The sequence below is a fragment of the Oryx dammah genome, unplaced genomic scaffold, assembly GCF_014754425.2.
Source record: "Oryx dammah isolate SB20612 unplaced genomic scaffold, SCBI_Odam_1.1 HiC_scaffold_10, whole genome shotgun sequence".
NCBI lineage: Eukaryota > Metazoa > Chordata > Mammalia > Artiodactyla > Bovidae > Oryx > Oryx dammah.
The window spans coordinates 39,596,599-39,614,953 of NW_024070194.1; the positions used below are offsets into that span (position 1 = coordinate 39,596,599).

General features: G+C 49.7%; 1 protein-coding gene across 6 annotated transcripts; it reads left to right on the forward strand.

Annotated features, from left to right (window-relative positions):
• Positions 1–224: 224 nt before the first annotated feature.
• Positions 225–14,192, forward strand: AKR1E2 (aldo-keto reductase family 1 member E2). 6 transcript variants are annotated; one of them, XM_040248782.1, is made up of 11 exons: positions 225–348; positions 698–790; positions 6,245–6,412; positions 7,085–7,201; positions 8,023–8,100; positions 9,616–9,738; positions 11,577–11,674; positions 12,053–12,125; positions 12,417–12,500; positions 13,469–13,551; positions 13,824–14,192. In XM_040248782.1, the coding sequence occupies exons 2-11, from the start codon at positions 755–757 to the stop codon at positions 13,864–13,866; spliced, it is 903 nt and encodes a 300-aa protein (XP_040104716.1). In that variant the 5' UTR covers positions 225–348; positions 698–754; the 3' UTR covers positions 13,867–14,192. The 6 variants fall into 6 exon arrangements, with proteins under 6 accessions (XP_040104716.1, XP_040104715.1, XP_040104714.1 ...); XM_040248781.1 differs by lacking the exon at positions 698–790 and adding an exon at positions 5,567–5,649; XM_040248780.1 differs by lacking the exon at positions 225–348 and adding an exon at positions 5,567–5,649 and having other exon boundaries at positions 705–790.
• Positions 14,193–18,355: the final 4,163 nt, after the last annotated feature.

The window sequence follows — 18,355 nt, forward strand, 5'->3', positions numbered from 1 at the left end:
AGAGACTTGGCGATTATGTTGTGAAAATGAGGAAACCAAGTTAGAAAACTTCTCAGTTCCTCAAAAATGTCTTAAAATTTGGAACTGGATTCCTGCACTTCAACTCAGTTCAGCCGCTAAGTTGTGTCCGACTCTTTGAGGCCCCATATACTGCAGCACGCCAGGCTTCCCTGTTCATCACCAACTTCCAGAGCTTGCTCAAACTCGGGTTGTGTTCATTTCACAGTTCACCGCATAGAGCTTTGTCTGCATTTTGAGAAATGACCACTAGAGGGCAGAAGACACAAACGAAGTTTACATACAGCTCGAGAATGAAGTTCTGTTTTAGGAGTATTTTCAACTAAATAGGTAACAGTTTTTTATCATGCAGTTGTTTTACCTCAATATGTATTTCAAATAAACCTGCAAAGTCAGAAAATATTTCCCAAGCTCAGGTGAAGCACATTATAAATAGAATCTACTTGATTTACAATTTGTGGGTTTTCTCTGCGTCTACAGATAATAATTCCTTCTGAAATGTTATTAAAAAATTAACCGTCCGTTTTTGACCTGTTGAAATAAATATGAAAAATCCCTTCTCACATTGCTTCAAAGTATAAACTATTTTTCAAAATTTAAAACACGTTATTGTAAAAGTAATCTCACAACAGCCAGTTTTTAATAACATCGTCATCTATCTCATTGCTTCATTGCACAGGTAACACTGCCAAGTTTCTCATACTGTAAAAATGGTCTCTGCACACCGCGCATATAGATGGATAGGGAGAAGACTGGAAGTCACGTGCACACCGTGTAGGGATGCCCAGAGGAAAGGGCCGCACGTGGGAGGGGCGCGCAGGGGCTTCAGTTCAGTTGCTCAGTCGTGTCCGACTCTGCGACCCCATGAATCGCAGCACGCCAGGCCTCCCTGTCTGTCACCAACTCCCGGAGTTCACTCACACATGTCCATGGAGTCAGTGATGCCATCCAGCCATCTCATCCTCTGTCATCCCCTTCTCCTCCTGCCCCCAATCCCTCCCAGCATCAGGGTCTTTTCCAATGAGTCAACTCTTCGCATGAGGTGGCCAAAGTACTGGAGTTTCAGCTTCAGCACCATTCCCTCCAAAGAAATCCCAGGGCTGATCTCCTTCAGAATGGACTGGTTAGGGGTTCTCATTCCCAAAGCACACCCAAAGAGAGGGTTTGGCCTTGACCTCAGGGTATTGAACCCTCCCTTCTCTGGACTCCGCCCACCTCTCTGGCTCTAATTGTGGTCTCACTTCCCAGATTGTCCCAGGAGGGGATGGGCACTCAACTGCATGAGCCCCGCTTGGTGTGAGCATGGCCCAGGCTCCTGGCCCCCAGTTACCTGGGTAGACGCAGCAAGATGAGCGCCAAGTCAAAGGGCCTCCCTCCCACACGTGAACTCAGCGAGGGGTGGTGGGGCAGCCTAATCTAGCTTGTCCAGTGCACGTGCACACATCTAGCAGCGCGCGAAAGAGACCCCGCCTGGGCGAACCCGTGTCCAATGTAGCAGCGGTTACTGCACAGCGCCAACGGCCACCGTATTGCGACCCCACGACCCCAGGGACCCACGAACCACCCCATAGTAGTCAACCTGGCCGAAGACCAGGGGACGTGAAGTCATAGAATAATCTCCCACACATCCTGCTGTCCTGGTCCCACTCTATCCCTCTCCCTACCAGCAGCGGCCAGCTCCCTGCACCGCTAGGTCAGGAGGCCTGGAGGTAGTGTAGACGCGGGCCTGGGCAGGGGAAGGTCAGGCTGTCCCTTCCCCTCTTCATCTCTCCAGCCTCTCCCATCTTCTCTGGTAGGACCTGGGACCTGCACCAGGTCCAGCCTGGCCCTGGCTGCTCCCCTGGCTGGTGTAAGGGGCTGGAGGGAGCCCTGAGAGCAGGCAGCTCCACAATGAGGCCCAAGTGTTAGGAGTAATTACTGTTACTAGGGAGCTCTCCTTGGCACTTAGATCACCCCAATTTCTTGATGAGCTAGGCATGGGTGCTCAGGGTCACTCAACTCTAAGTGACCAAGTCCAGCCAAACTAAGAGACAATGACGAACCTTGCCTGTGACTGACCCCAAAGGCCACGCCCAAGAAGTGTCCCCCAAGCCCAACCTAGGAGAGGAGGGGCACCGCAGGCCGGGACTCGCAATGGCTCCGCCCACTCCCACCTGCAGACTGGAGGCTCTGCAGGGAGGGTCTCACCCCCAGTCTTGGTAGATGCGGCACCGTGCCCACCGCGTCCCGGGTCCCCAGGTTGCGCTCTGCTCCCACGGACTCCGGGAGTTAGAAAACATTCCCAGGACTCGAGCACCGGGTCACCAACGGGGAGCTAAGGCCGCCAACTCTTGTATGGTACCGCAGACCCTTAGGGTCCCGCCCAAGCACATCAACTTGTAGAGGAGGGAAAAGAACTTCCCTCTGGCACCCTGAAGCCGTCCCCCCGGCCCCACGCCAAGGGACGAGTCTCGGGGGCCTAGCGGGACACCAAGCCTCTCCCTGCTGCCCTGGGGGTGGCCTGGCCCAGCCGCCCCCGCGAACCTCGGGATCCCCGCCAAGATCCCGATGCCGAGAGCCGCAGGGATTGGGGGGGAGGCGTTGCTAGGAGACCGAGGGCCGGGCCACTTCCCTCCAGGGCTGTCTCGCCCCGTGCCGGCGCGCGCAGGTTCCCCGAAGCCCCACCCTTGGCCCCGACAGCTGGGCGTGTCCACGGCCTACCGTGCTTTGGCTTCTTCTGCCGCCTCCGCACCGTCAAGCCAACCCGGGTGGCCTCTGTTGCTGCCGGCAGCTAGTCCGGCGTCCACTCGGGTAGCGGCCCTAGGGAGCCGCGCGGGCAGGCGGGGACGCGCTCCGAGCCATGGAGGCGATACCTGTCCTGGGCCTGGGCACCTGGAAGGTGAGGCGGACTCTTGGTCGAGAAGGGGCGGCGCCTTCCTTCGACACGCCCCTGCGTGGAGAACCACCTACCTGGAGACACCTGCAGCAGCCTCCGCAGGTCCAGCTGGTCGCTGGCACCTGCCGGGGGCCCGCCTCTGGCTTTTGGAAATGGAGTGTTTAGTCATTAGGTTTTCTAGAATTGGGGGTTGTCCTTCCCAATCACTGTTTATTTCAGTTCAGTTCAGTCGCTCAGTCGTGTCCGACTCCTTGCGACCCCATGAACTGCAGCACGCCAGGCCTCCCCGTTCATCACCAACTCCGGAAGTCCACCCAAACCCATGTCCATCGAGTCAGTGATGCCATCCAACCATCTCATCCTCTGTCGTTCCGTTCTCCTCCTGCCCTCAATCTTTCCCAGCACCAGAGTCTTTTCAAATGAGTCGGCTCTTCTCATCAGGTGGCCAAAGTATTGGAGTTTCAGCTTCAACATCAGTCCTTCCAATGAACACCCAGGACTGATCTCCTTTAGGATGGACTGGTTGGATCTCCTTGCAGTCCAAGGGACTCTCAAGAGTCTTCTCCAACACCACACTTCAAAAGCATCAATTCTTCGGTGCTCATCTTTCTTCACAGTCCAACTCTCACATGCATACATGACCACTGGAAAAACCATAGCCTTGACTAGACGGACCTTTGTTGACAAAATATTGTCTCTACTTTTTATTTTTTATTTTTATTTTTTGTCTCTACTTTTTAATAAGCAGAGACTATTTATTTGTTTGTTTATTTATTTATGTCTACGCTGGGTCTTCCTCACTGCCCAGGCTTTCTCTAGTTGCTCTAGCTGGGCTTCTCATTGAGGTGGCTCCTCTTGTTGGGGAGCCAGAGCTCTAGGGTGTGTGGTCTTCAGCAGTTGCAGCTCCCTGGGCTCTAGCGCACAGGCTCCCTAGTTGTGGCAAACAGGCTTAGTTGCCCCGAGGCATATGGGATCTTTCCCTATCTGGGGTCAAGCACGTGTCTCCTGCATTGGCAGGAGGCTTTTTTTTGCCGCTGAGCCACCAAAGAAGCGGCCCCCTCCACCCCGCTCCATTATAATTGTTCAGGAAAAAAAAAAAAAAAAGTCTGAGAAAGCCCAGAAGAAAAGATTGTCAGGCTTGGATAGGAGCAGGGGACTGTCACGTGACAGATCAGAGCAGCAGCCAACAGGAAGACGGAGAAGTGTCTGTACCAAAGAGACGGGAAAATGCTGTCACTGTCAACTGGGTTTTAGAAAGAAACTTTCAAACTTTTTCTTCCCAGTTTAAAAACCTGATAGTGGAAGTTCAGTTAAGTAGCTCAGTCATGTCCACCTGTTTGCAACCCCATAGACTGCAGCCCTCCAGGCTTCCCTATCCATCATCGACTCCTAGAGCTTGCTCAAACATGTCCATTGAGTTGGTGATGCCATCAAACCATCTCATCCTCTGTCATCCCCTTCTCCTCCTGCCTTCAATCTTTAGTGGAAGTACTTTGGACCTTCCTCTACTTTGTCCTTTTCTAATCCCTGTCAATGGTTTAGACAGCACTAATTATAAAGCCTTTCAAATTTGCTTTCTTTTTAAAACAGTCTTTAATAAAAAAATACTTGTTTAAGAATTCACATAGAAAATTATTGGTTGCTGGTGCGAGTGGTAAAGAATCTGCCTACCAATGCAGGAGACATGAGACAGGGGTTCTATCCTGGGGTCAGGAAGATCACCTGGAATAGGAAATGGCAACCCACTCCAATATTCTTGGCTGGAGTATCCCATGGACAGAGGAGACTGGCAGGTTACGGTTCATGGGGTCGCAAAAGAGTCAGACACAAATGAGCACACACAGAAATTAGAATGATCACCCTTACTCATCAAAATATTATTTAAATTATTTCTTCTATCCACTTACCAACTGGTAGAGGTCAGGGATGTATTAATAGTTTAATTTGTTGTGGTCGAGTAAAATAAGTTAAGATGGTGATGGACAGGGAGGCCTGGCATGCTGCAATTCATGGGGTCGCAAAGAGTCAGACACGACTGAGCGACTGAACTGAACTGAACTGAACTAAAAATAAGTTGAAAGTGTTTCCTCTTTTCCTCTTGTCAGAAGAACTTTGTTTTTAATTGGTATGAATTCTAACTGGAATTTTTTGTAAAACTCTTGTGTATTGTGTTTAATTGCTTTATTTTAAAAAATAGTTATAGAACAATTGAGCTTTATTTCTTCTTAAGTTTTTCTAGGAATTTTTCCATTTCATTTCACTTTTCCAAATTGTTGGCTTCTAGTCATTGATAATAGTTTCTTAGGTTTTTAAATATGTATTGTTTGTCTGTATATACTGCTTTTCTTTCATGTCATTAAAAAAAAAAAAACTTGGTCTCCCCAGCCTCATCCAAAGTTTGTCTACTTTCGGGAATCCCCTTGAGGTCCAGTGGTTAGGTCTCCACGCTCCTACTGCTGGGGGCCCTGGCTCAGTCCCTGGTTGGGGCACTGAGATCCCATATGCTGCGCTGTGTGGCCAAAAATTAAAAAAAAAAAGAGAGAGTCTATTAAGATTTTTCAAAAAACCAACCACAGGCCTTGTTGGTCTTCTCTATTAATTTGTATTTGATGTTCATTATTATATTCATTTTCTCTTCCTTCTGATTTCTTGGTGGTCCTCCCAACTCTGAAGTGGGTGCTTGGTTCATTAGCTGTCATCCACTTTGAATGTGTTCTCGTTCAATGAAGATCATTATGACAGATGCATTTCACGGGGTGACGTGACATTCAAGGGAGAAAGCACCTTGTGAGCTGAGACCCCTTGGGGTTTAGTGGTTGCGTGAGCCTCTTCCCCCACCACAGGCCCCTTGCCTGCTTGAGCAGCCTGCTTTACAGAGAATGTTTCTTTTCTGAACTTGAACATTGCTGATAGCATCCATTGCATTCCTTTGGCTTCTGGCAATGCTCTGTGTGGTGGATTGTCTTTGTGTACACCTGTCTGCTTTTACACTTGGGCTGATGGCCTTTGTGGGTAGTGGGTGAGTCTGTACCTCCTTGCATCACACCTGTCATCATTATTCATCCTAAATTTATTTACACACCTTCATTCCAGTAGCACAGCCTCTAGCTCAGTCATTTGCAGTCACCAAACATGCCTAAAGCATTTTCCCCAAATAAGTAAAGGAATTTGAAATTAGATTATCTATAAATTCTTTCTGACCCTGATGTCCCTAATTTTAGGATGGATGATTATGAGTACCAACTCAGTAACTTCACTTTTTATGCCTTATTGACTCTGTGTTCTAGAGTGAACAGGGGTTGTTGTGGTCGGGCTCTCCTGAGTTCAGGTGGCTGACTTCTTGTCTTGCAGGCGGCTCCAGGGGAGGTAACAGAGGCTGTAAAAGTGGCCATAGACGTGGGCTACCGGCACTTGGACTGCGCCTATGTGTACCACAACGAGAATGAGGTTGGAGTGGGAATCCAGTCCAAGATCAAGGAGGGCGCGGTGAGACGGGAGAACCTGTTTATTGTCAGCAAGGTAGGATTTCCTGTATATATAGAGAGGGCCACCAACCGCTTAGGGCCGGGCTACCAGACGGTGGGAACAGCACGGGGAGGGTTTTCCAGTCTCCTTTGTAGGAGCTGATGACTCGATCTTGAACCCGCAGGACAGGACTTGTGCAGCTCCATGCACAGGCTGGGAGCATTGCAGGTCAGGGGGGTCAGGGACAGTGTGACATGAGCAAAAGCACAGGGCATGGGACATCACAGGTGCAGGGACCTCCTAAGAAGCTTGGCTGGCATTCCCAGATGAAGAACTGCTAGGCAGCAGAGAGCTGCCAGGTTGGGGAAGTGGACGGGCCAGACCGTGGAAGAAGTTCACTGTTTTCCCCTTAGAAAGGAGCACGGTTGACGATTGAAAGTTGTTACATAGGGAGCTGTGTTGTATAGAAGCGAGGCTGGTGTGGTGTCGAGGAGATTGTAGATGCTGTGTTTGCACAGGAGATGGGAGACATTGACAGCCTGAACAAGGGCAGCCATGGAGGATCCCAGGGTGCCCGAAGGACGTGTCACTGCCCCATTGAATTTACTACCAGGGGGTCCTGGACATTGCACATCTTGCAGATCCTGGGCCAGCAGGCAGGTGTGCACTCACAGCTCCCACGGGCTCCATGGCCATTGTGTCTGTGCCTCCTCCCTGCCCCTGCAGCTCTGGTGCACCTGCCATAAGAAGTCCCTGGTGAAAGCAGCCTGCACCCGGAGTCTGAAGACCTTGAAGCTGGACTACTTGGACCTCTACCTCATGCACTGGCCCATGGGCTTCAAGGTACAGGATGGCGAGACCCTTGTAGGCCACATCTCCCTTCCTGGCTGCGCCCTGTCATCATTCAGTGAGCACACGGTTCCCTCGGGGCTCAGCTCTGGTGAGGCATGGGCTGGAGGACCTCAGAGCCCCCAGGCTCTAGTGCCCTACAGATCCTGCCTCTCAGCCTATCCTTTCGTTTCACACACAGGCCTCCCCTTTGACCTGCTTTGGGGGGCTATACCTGGCGGGGTGGAGGGGTTGCAGACCAACCCCTGAGGCTGCGCTGAGGTCTGGCTTTAGATTTTTAAAAATTTCCTGCCATCCTTCTCTGGCACTTCCCAAGTGACACTAGTGGTAAAGAATCCACCTCTCAGTGCAGGAGATGCAAGAGGTGTCGCTTCCATCCCTGGGCCAGGAAGATCCCCTCGAGGAGGAGGTGGCAACCCATTTCAGTATTGTAGCCATCTTTCTCTGCCCTGCACCTCCCAGCACCCTTGTACTAGCTGATACACTATCTCTCACCATGATGGGGATTCTAAGAAAAGAGGGACGATCCTACCCTTGGGAGATGGGGCCCTTAGGACATGAAAGACTCCTTTTTTTTTTTTTTTGCCTGAAATTGCTACAGCTTTATGGCTGCTGGCAAGGATTCCAGGTCTTCCTTCCCTGTTGGGTGAGTGGTGGGCAGTGACGTTCAGAGTACTGGAGAAGGTTAGCTGTGTGTTGGAGCAGAACCCAGGCTTCCTGTCCTCTGGTCCAGTGTTCTTCCCTCCCTTCCTCCCTGTCCTCTCCGGGGGTCACCATGAGCCCCCAGTGAGTGCCTTTCCTTCTGGCTCTTGCAGTCTGGAGAGGCAGACTTGCCGGTGGACCACAATGGCATGATCATCCCCAGCGACACGGACTTCCTGAACACGTGGGAGGTAAGCCAGCCCCGCTGACCGTCTCCGGAGGGAACCATGAGGCCTGCAGCTGCCCGTTCAGAGGCCCCTGGTTTGCAGCACGAACTGAGGATGAGCATCTGACTAAGGACCTCAGCGTGGGTCGGTCATCTTTCTGAAGCACTTATTTTAGGGATAGCTAGTTCAAACTAATTCAGAATGTTTTGGGTAAAACAAAGATCACATGGTCTTTACAGAAAATATAGAAAGTGTAAAGCATACAGAAAGAAGGAAACTTTGAAAACCTGCTTCTCCGTGTCCCGGCGGTGACCACGCTGCCGTCCTGTGGCTCCCTTTAGCGCTTTGTCAGCATTTCGGAGCCATAACTTCAGTGGCAGGAGACGTCTCGGGGCGGGTAGGGAGAAGTGGAGGAAGAGGCAGCTTATTTCAAACCAGAGTCCAGATGAAAAGTGCTGAGGTGGAAGCAAGGTGGGAGCGTGCCAGTCAGGGCAGTGGGCGTGGGGCTCTGGGCAGTGGGCAGCCGGCCTGGGAGGAGGGCTCCTGCCTGCAGGGTGTCCAGTCAGGCCAGCGGGTGCCTGTGACCCCCACACGGGCAGGGAGGGGTGGAGGCCAGAAGGGGAGGTTCACACCGGAACTTGCAGAGTTCAGGGAGACGAAGAGCGAGCTCTTCGTGTGGGGTGAGGGGTGCAGGCGTGGGGTGCGGGTTCATCTAGGCAGAGCGGGGAGGGAGGCACAGATAGGAAGGTGTGCGGGGCCAGGCCAGCCTCTCCTCTCCTTTCATCAAACAACCAAATCAGCGAAACTGAGCTCACCTGGCCCATTTGTCCACTGCGTGGCCTGTTCTCAAGGATCCAGGTCAAACCCTGGGCTGTTTGTATGGCCCAAGTGAGGGTCTGGGCAGCTGTTGCCACTTCAGGGAGTCACAGGGACACAGGGACCCTGGTCACCAGCCGTGGCCGCTCAGACTCACAGCTGCCCGTGCCTGGCACCAGGCCGCGTTCCTTTGAAGCCAAGGGCGGCCCAGCTCGTAGTCAGTGAACAGCAGAGCTGTTCTGCCCTTGTCCCTGAAGACGTTAACTGGCACTGGGACAGGAACTGAGCACAGGTCGTGGTGCTGAAGCAGCTTGTGATCCAGGCGAAGAGGGGTGAGCAGGTGAGGCCGTTGTGGACGCCCTGTAGACACCAGGTGACAGGGACTTGGTAATGGCGGCCTGACCTGCTGCGTTTGCTCGACGCCAGCCCTCAACGAAGAGCTCGGTATGCATCTGCTCACACGGCCCTTAAACAGCCCCATGACCTGGACGGGGTGGTCCCCAGTGTGTGAATGAGGAAACAGGCTCGGTGAGGTCCCGTGGTGTGCCCACGGCCCCCGGCTCCTAGTGGTGCAACAGGGAGCAGACCTGGAGGATGGAAGTGCTGGAGAAGACTTGAGGGAAATACTGTCGAACAGAGGGCGGGGCTGTTATTCGGACCCTGTGTGGGTTACCCATGGGGCCAGCCCAGCCTGGATGCCCGATGGTTCTTTCTCCCCTCTAGGCCATGGAGAACCTGGTGACTGCAGGCCTAGTGAGAGCCATCGGGGTGTCAAACTTCAACCATGAGCAGCTCGAGAGACTTCTGAATAAACCCAACTTGAGGTTCAAGCCGGTGACCAACCAGGTGAGCATGGGGCCAGCTCAGAGGCTTTGGATCAGCTTTTCAGCCATTACCTCCAGGAGGCTGCAGGGTCCATGGAAGAAAGGGTGGATCGAGAGGTGTAGGTGTCTTCCCCAGGGCTGTCAGCATCGCTAACTGAGAGCAGTCAGGCAGGCGGTGGGTGAGGGGGCAGAAGATCCCCAAAAGTCTGGTCTGGTGAGGTGGTGCCCCCAGAGCGAGGGCCTGAGCTGAGCTTAGCTCCCGTACGCAGCTGTGGGTGTTCAAAAATGGAGCAGTCCCAGCTGCCCCGACCCTTCACCAGTGGTGATGCTCCAAGGTGAGTGGGCTTCACGAGAAAGCACTGGGACCCCCCTGCTCTCCAGCCTGGCACATTGCAGCCTGAAAGGCTTGGACAAATGGATGTCCTTCAGCCCAGGTCACAGACTGCCAAGAGATTAATGCAGAGAAATGACTAGTGCCAGCAGGAGTGTTGAGTTCTCTAGGTGGGCTGGCACTGCATGTAGAAAGGGCATTCTTGCAGTACTTTATTTTAAACTTTTGTTAAAGTGTTCAGTTCAGTTCAGTTCAGTTGAGTCGCTCAGTCATGTCCAACTCTTTGCAACCCCATGAATCGCAGCACGCCAAGCCTCCCTGTCCATCACCAACTCCCGGAGTTCACTCAAACTCACATCCATTGAGTCGGTGATGCCATCCAGCCATCTCATCCTCTGTTGTCCCCTTTTTCTCCTGCCCCCAATGCCTCCCAGCATCAGAGTCTTTTCCAGTGAGTCAACTCTTTGCATGAGATGGCCAAAGTATTAGAGTTTCAGCTTTAGCATCATTCCTTCCAAAGAACACTCAGGGCTGATCTTCAGAATGGACTGGTTGGATCTCCTTGCAGTCCATGGGACTCTCAGGAGACTTCTCCAACACTGCAGTTCAAAAGCATCAGTTCTTTGGCGCTCAGCTTTCTTCACAGTCCAACTCTCACATCTATACATGACACTGGAAAAACCATAGCCTTGACTAGATGGACCCTTGTTGGCAAAGTAATGTCTCTGCTTTTCAATATGCTATCTAGGTTGGTCATAACTTTCCTTCCAAGGAATAAGCGTCTTTTAATCTCATGGCTGCAGTCACCATCTGCAGTGATTTTGGAGCCCCCAAACATAAAGTCTGACACTGTTTCCACTGTTTCCCCATCTATTTGCAATGAAGTGATGGGACCAGATGCCATGATCTTTGTTTTCTGAATGTTGAGCTTTAAGCCAACTTTTTCACTCTCCTCTTTCACTTTCAAGTGTTAAGTCCATACAAAAAAGTGCTCACGTAAGAACAGAGCTTGAGACCATCTCATAAGCTGAGCCTGGCTCTGACCAGCATGAGGACTGGCCCCACTGCCTGCCGGAAGCCCCCTGGGTGCTGCTTTCAGCCCCCTCCCTCAGAAAGGGCAGCCGCTTCTCTGGTCTCCAGCAGTTTGAGGAGTGTTAGCACCTGGTGTGGACACCATGCTGCCTCCCGCTCGTGGTGTCTGTGTCCTGGTCCTTCACTCAGCCCTATGCCTCGTGGGCTCCACACCCGCCTGTGACATGGGTTGCCATTCTTCTCTGTGCATAGAGCAGATGGGAGGCCGAGGTTTTTACCTAAAGTGCTGAGGACGGCCTCGCAGAGCAGGGGAGGTTTAAGTGCTCCTGATGTGGGTCTTCCCAGCGGGCTGGTATCCTGGGGACCACAGTCCAGGCTTTTCCACTTCCCAGTGGAGACACTAGAAGTGGGTCCTAGCTCAGCAGTGACAGGGTCCAGGAAGGAATGTGGGCCCCTTTTCTGGTGGACTGTTTTCCTGGTGAGCTGTCATCTTGTAGATCGAGTGCCACCCGTATCTCACTCAGAAGAACCTGATCAGTTTCTGCCAATCGAGAAACGTATCCGTGACAGCTTACCTGCCCCTTGGTGGCTCCAGGTAGGGATGCTCCAGGGGCCCTGAGTCAAGGCCCAAGCAGGGAATGGCTGTACCCAAGCTAAGAGGTCAGAGGGACCGAAGCACGGAGACCCACTGCCCCATGGCCTCCAACACTGCCACCTGGTTCTTGAGAAAAACCACCAAGTGTATGTGAAAAGCTGTGTGTCTAGTTGCCTCCCCTAAAACACTACCAGTGGTTTGTCTGAGTGAGAGGATTTGAGTGGCAGCTTCTCTGCATCATTTAAGTTTCCTATGATGAACAAATATCATGACAAAAATACGTCTAGATTTTGTGTTTGGAGGAAGTGTGAGGTTTTCCTAAAGAAGGAAGCATGTTCATTTGCCCTCGTGGCCTCTGCCCTGTACTCTTCTCTCCAGTGGGGGGATGCACCTGATGGAAGACCCTACTATCCAGACGATCGCTCAGAAGCACAGGAAGTCCGCAGCCCAGGTAAGCGGGGGTCGCCACGTCCTGGCTCCACTGTCTCCTCGTTTGGGGATGGGGCATGTCAGTGATTTCTCCTTTAGGTGCATGCAGGTCCTCTGAGCTTCTCCCACTAGAACTGCTCAGAGAATCCCAGTTGGGTTTCTGAATGACTCAGAATGAAAGCACTTGCAGTACATGCTCCCACCGAGGGCTTCTGGACTTTCACTGCACAATTAAGCATGATGTCGGGGAAAGTGCTGAGCTCTGACTCCGGTAATGCCCTGTGTCTGATGTTGGACGTTTATTTCCCTGCAGATTTTGATCCGATTTCAGATCCAGAGAAACGTAAGAGTGATTCCCAAATCTGTCAACCCAAAGCGGATTCTTGAGAACTTCCAGGAAAGTGCTTCCTCCTTTTGAATCACATGGCATCGGAGGCTCTGGGGTCACCTCTTAGCTTGGGGAAGGAGTGTGCTGATGTTGAGAGCCAGCAGCCACACCATCTGTGTCTTTAACACTGCAGGGGTGTCAGTGTGAGGCCTCTGGAGTAGAGACAGACCCTTCCCAGCCCGGAGCTGTCGGAACTAGACTGGATGGAACAGGGGGTGGGGGTGGGCAGGCAGGGCTGCAGCCAGAGTTCTCTTGAGGCTGACCCTCACCCCAGTGCCAGCCACTGCACCCAGGCTGCCCCAGCCCTGACGTGTCGGGGCTCCAGCTGTCTCTCTAGGCAGAACTTTGGTTGCCACTGAGTCTCTGATTTCTGCTTTGATTGCCACTAAGTCTCTGATTTCTACCCTGCAGGTAGAGGCCAGGCCAGGCTCTCTCCCTCCCCTGGCCCCAGCTCCTCAGCTGTGGGCTCAGGGTTGGCTGTCCCTGAGTGGACCGGCTCTTAATGCAGGCAAGGGTCATAGTCTGCACATGTGTTAGGGATAGGAAGAGGGGAGAGCTGCTTAGAATACTACTTTTGAAGGACTAAAAAGAAAAACTACACAGTGAGCATCAGTGCCTCCAGGGACCAGGAGTCTCCCTCACCAAGGGGGTGTGTGGAAGAAGTGTTTTTGGTCTGTGTTTCTTGAGGGGTTTTGTTGGTTTTGTTGTTGTGATGGTATTTTGTTTTGTTTCATCTTGTGGTGGTGTTTTGGTTTGCACGTTGGGAAAATTTCTATTCTGGAACATCCCTTACCCTGTGGGCCACACGCAGGTTATACCTGTCTTCCCAGGGATTCCTAAGCAACAGAGGCTGAGCCCGCCTGGTTTGGTCCAGTGTCACAGGAAGTCTGATCCCCACCTGTGTTTTGCAGCTGAGGTGGCTCAGCCGAAGATCTACAAGACTAAGTTCCCAGTGAGTGTTTCCTTCTGGTTTCCAGGTGTTTGATTTTGAATTATCAGAAGAGGATATGACTGACCTCCTCGGCCTGGACAGGAATCTCCGTTTGTCCACGTTCCCCATGTAAATACAACTCCTTTACCCTCCTTCCCAAGGAGGGGGAGCAAGGTCCAGATTGCGTGACTGCTCCCTGCAGAGGGCTTTACCACCTTTGGGGTTAAGTTAACCTTTTCATAATTATTTTCTGTCTAAGGACAGGCCACTTTGGAGGTAAATTATAAGACTGAGTCCGTACACTCAGGAGTTTAAACAATATGTTAAGTGTATTTTTTCAACATTTCTCTTGAAAATATTAACCATTCTCTGCTTCTTTGATCTGTTTTTCTCTTTTTCAGAACTGAAAATCACAAGGACTATCCCTTCAGAGCAGAGTTCTGAGGACCCTGCTCAGCCCAGATGAATCCTTGCCAACGCAGGGCAGCCCTGGACAGGGCAGAGGACACAGATTGATTTGGGTGGGCTCCCTGAGAAGTCCCAAGAACTGAATATGGTCTGTGCCTGAAGGTGGAGGCTTCATGAGAGCAGCGATTGCTCTCCAGAGACCCATTCAGGTTTTAGAATCCGAGGAGCCCACAGTTTGCTGGGTTCTCACAAGTGCATGGGGCAGCCTGCACCCTCAAACAAGGATATTCAATGACTCGTGAATAATTTGCCTTCACATTAAAAAAAAAAATCTTGCTATGGGAATGTTGGAATGTCTACAGTATAAGGAACCTCTACCCCCATCACTCAGCTTCAGCCATTGACAGTCCCTGGCCCTTCTTGCTTTGTCTCTGATCCTCTGTTCCCTGCCAATCCCCCCAGATGGTTTTAAAGCAAAATCCTTACACAACACACAACAAAAGGGTGTGCTCAGCCGCCTGCCACTTTCCCACCCCTCACTGATGCTAACGTGCTGCCATAGGGAACAGGTTTTCCATAGCCTGGGAAAAATGATTTCTAACCTGTCTAAAAGACAAAGTAATAAAACCATAATGCAGTTCTTATGAATAAGGAAATGATGAATTCCCAGTTTAAAAGGATGATATTGGAGGAGCACAGTAACTAACAGTTATCAATTACTTACCATGTTGTGCTGTGTGGTTGTGTCCGACTCTTTGTGACCCTGTGGACCAGCCCGCCAGGCTGCTCTGTCCGGATTCTCCAGGCAAGAATACTGGAGTGGGTTGCATGCCCTCCTCCAGGAGATCTTCCCGACTCAGGGATTGAACCCGGGTCTCCTGAGTCTCCTGCATGGTAGGCAGATTCTTTACCACTAGAGCCACCTGGGAAGCCCACTAGGCCTTTAATTTGCAGAACGTGCTGAGTCCTCTTAAGAAGACAGGTACAAGGTGGCCGAATAGTTCCCAAAGATTACCTGGTTGTGAAGGCTGAAGCTAGGATTTGAATATCCAAAAACCAGTGAGCAAATTAATTATAATAGAAATAAAAACTGAATTGACAGTGATTTTCCAGTTTCTCCACCCAAAATAAAACAAAAAAATCAACCTCCAAAACACTTGAAGTATTTTGAAAAAAATAGCACTTTCAGTAACTTTGGGTAGGATTATAAGTTTATGTAGATGCTCCTGGAAGCAATTTGGTATTATATTTTTAAATCATTAAAAGTGTGCATATTAATTGATGGCATTTGAGCCTTTAAGCATTGAACTTTAGGAAAAAAGAGGGGTTCCCCCCAAATTCTCAAGTTAGAGTATGTTGCTATAGAAAAGTTGTACTTAACGGTTAATCATTTGCAGTTGTGGGAAAAAATTAAAATTTGAATTTAAAAACACTTCCCAGAAAGGACTATTTTTCTCCTGGTCTCAACCCCCTCTTTTTAAATTCCACCTCCCACCCCCCTCAATAATCTTGTTTTGGTAACGAAGTGAAAGTGAAAGTTGCTCAGTCATGTCCAACTCTTTGTGACCCCATGGACTCTACAGTCTATGGAATTTTCCAGGCCAGAATACTGGAGTGGTTAGCCTTTCCCTTCTCCAGGGGATCTTCCCAACCCATTGATTAAACCCAGGTCTCCCACATTGCAGGCGGATTCTTTACCACCAGGGAAGCCCAAGAATACTGGAGTAGGTAGCTGATCCCTTCTCCAGCGGATCTGCCTGACCCAGAAATCAAACCCAGGTCTCCCGCATTGCAGGTGGATTCTTTACCAACTGAGCCACCATGGAAGCCCTCTGTTTTGGTGATAGCAGTGCCAAATCTCAGGAACTGGCATCCAGTTTCCAAAGTTCATTTCCACAGAACAGGTTGTGTATTCGTTCAGCTTCTGGTTTTCATGGCCCAGACTTTTATTACCTTTTCCTCCAGCCTGTGCTCTGGGCAGAATTTTATTTTTGGATTCCACAGTAAGTAGGGAGGGCCCGAGAAGCTAGAGCCACATCACAATTCTTCTGACTAGTAAGGAATGCAAAAGTGAGGAGAATATGTGGAGCTGGTGCCAAGTTTTCAGTGGCTCTTTTTAAAGTAAACGTTTTCTTTTTTGGCCACGTTGCGGCATCTGGGATCTTAGTTCTCTGACCAGGGAACAAACCTGTGCCCCCTGCAGTAGGAGAACACAGTGTTAACCACTGGCCCACCAGTGCAGTCCTTAAAGTAAACTTTTAGTTTGAGATGATCATGGATTCACTTGCAATTCAAAAAGAATACAGAGCAAGCTTGTGTCTCGTCTATTCCCCCAACATTACTGTCTTGCAAAACCAACAGGCACGCGTCACAACCAGAATATCAACATCCATGCAACCCACTGACCATGTTCAGATTTTCCTAGATTTGTGCTGGGTGTGCATTTAGTTGGGTTTGACCTGTGGCTCAGGGGTAAAGACTCTGCCTGCCATGCAGGAGATCCAGATTCGATCCCTGGGTGAGGAAAATCCCCTGGAGGAGGGCATGGCAACTCACTCCAGTATTCTTGTTGGAGAGTCCTCATGGACAGAGGAGCCTGAGAGGCTACAGTCCATGGAGTCACAAACAGTCGGATATGACTGAAGTAACTTAGCAACACACGTGCATTTAGTTCTGTGCAATTTTTTCACATGTTTATTTCATGAGTCGTGACCACGGTCAGGTCACAGGACTTTGCCATCATCACAGGCATCCCTTTTATAACTGTCCTCCCCACTTCTGCCCCACTCCCTCCTCTGGTTCTCCAGCTTTCTTGAGGTATAATCAACAAACCGCGTCTTTTAAGCACATGGCATGGTAATCTGCTATGAAGTGAAAGTATTAGTCATTCAGTTGTGTCTGACTCTTTGCGACCTCATGGACTGTAGTCTGCCAGGCTCCTCTGTCCATGGAATTATCCAGGCAAAAATAATGAAGCAAGTAGCCATTCCCTTCTCCAGGGAATCTTCCCGACCCAAGGATGGAACCCTGGTCTCCTACATTGCAGGCAGATTCTGTTCTGCTATCCAGGCGCATTGTGAAATGATGAGTTAACTCCCATACCTAACATAGTTCCCTTCTGAGCACCGAGAAGGCTTGAGATTTACTCTAGTAGATAGTAGACACTGGCACAATAAATATAAAACTCAATTTTTAAAATTAGAATAGTTATAAACTCAAAGTATTCTCCTCATTGTCAGTTCTATTGTTTGATTCCATGAGAGGACATTTGATGAGATTCATCACTTTTTTTTTCAGATTTATTGATGTATAATTGACAATTGAAATTTTAAATATAATGATGGCCTGCTATGCATATACATTGTGAAATGGTCCCCACATACAATCAAGCTAATTAAAACATCCATCAACTCTCCCATTACTTGTTTGTTAGTTTTTGTTTTGTTGGGAACCCTTAGGATCTATAAGCAAATTCAATTATACATACAATATTATTAACTACAGTTACCTCCGTGTATATTACATCCTCAGAACTTACTCATCTTACGACTGAAAGTTGATACCTTTTTGAAGAATACCCTGTTTCCCTACTCTAATCACATGAACGTTATATCTTTTGTTATTGCTCCTCTGGTTCCCAAGGCACTGTCCCTTTTTTTTAAACCTAGTTTTTCTTATTCTCTCTGAGTAATTCATATTGTTTTATCTCCAGAACACTGTATTTATTCTTTTCCTTCAGGTCTATTGAGTCCTTCCAAGAGGTTTTAATTCTCATTACTATATTTTTTACTTCTAATATTTTCATTTGGTTTTTCTTTATGTCTTCTGTTCCTTTGCTAAGACACTCTGTTTCCTGATTGAAACTTTCTACTCTTTCATTTGTCCCGAGTACATCTGTAATGGCTTATTGAAACGTTTTCATGATGGATACTCTAAAATCTTGGTCAGAAAATTCTAACATCTCAGTTGTCTTGGTGTAGGCATCAGTAGCTTGTATTTTAAAATTCAACTTGATAACTTCTTTATTTGGGGAATAATGAGTAATTTTTAATTGAAATCTAGACAATGAGGGTATTGTGTGTTCATTAAGCTTTCAGTTCAGTTTAGTTCAGTATCTCAGTCGTGTCCAACTCTTTGCGACCCATGAATCCCAGCACAGGCCTTCCTGTCCATCACCAACTCCCAGAGTTCACTCAAACTCATATCCATGGAGTTGGTGATGCTATCCAGTCATCTCATCCTCTGTTGTCCCCTTCTCCTCCTGCCCCCAATCCCTCCCAGCATCAGGGTCTTTTCCAATGAGTCAACTCTCCCCATGAGGTGGCCAAAGTATTGGAGTTTCAGCTTCAGCATCAGTCCTTCCAATGTACACCCAGGACTGATCTCCTTTAGGATGGACCGGTTGGATGTCCTTGCAGTCCAAGGGACTCTCAAGAGTCTTCTCCAACACCACACTTCAAAAGCATCAATTCTTCAGCGCTCAGCTTTCTTCACAATCCAACTCTCACATCCATACATGACCACT

Bases quoted from the DNA above. Each gene is read 5' to 3' on its own strand.
- AKR1E2 (XM_040248781.1), top strand. From the start codon at position 5,602: ATGTGTTCTCGTTCAATGAAGATCATTATGACAGATGCATTTCACGGG. The intron at 12,126-12,416 runs GTAAGCGGGGGT...ATTTCCCTGCAG, and splicing joins ACAGGAAGTCCGCAGCCCAG to ATTTTGATCCGATTTCAGAT. The intron at 12,501-13,468 runs GAAAGTGCTTCC...TCTGGTTTCCAG, and splicing joins GGATTCTTGAGAACTTCCAG to GTGTTTGATTTTGAATTATC.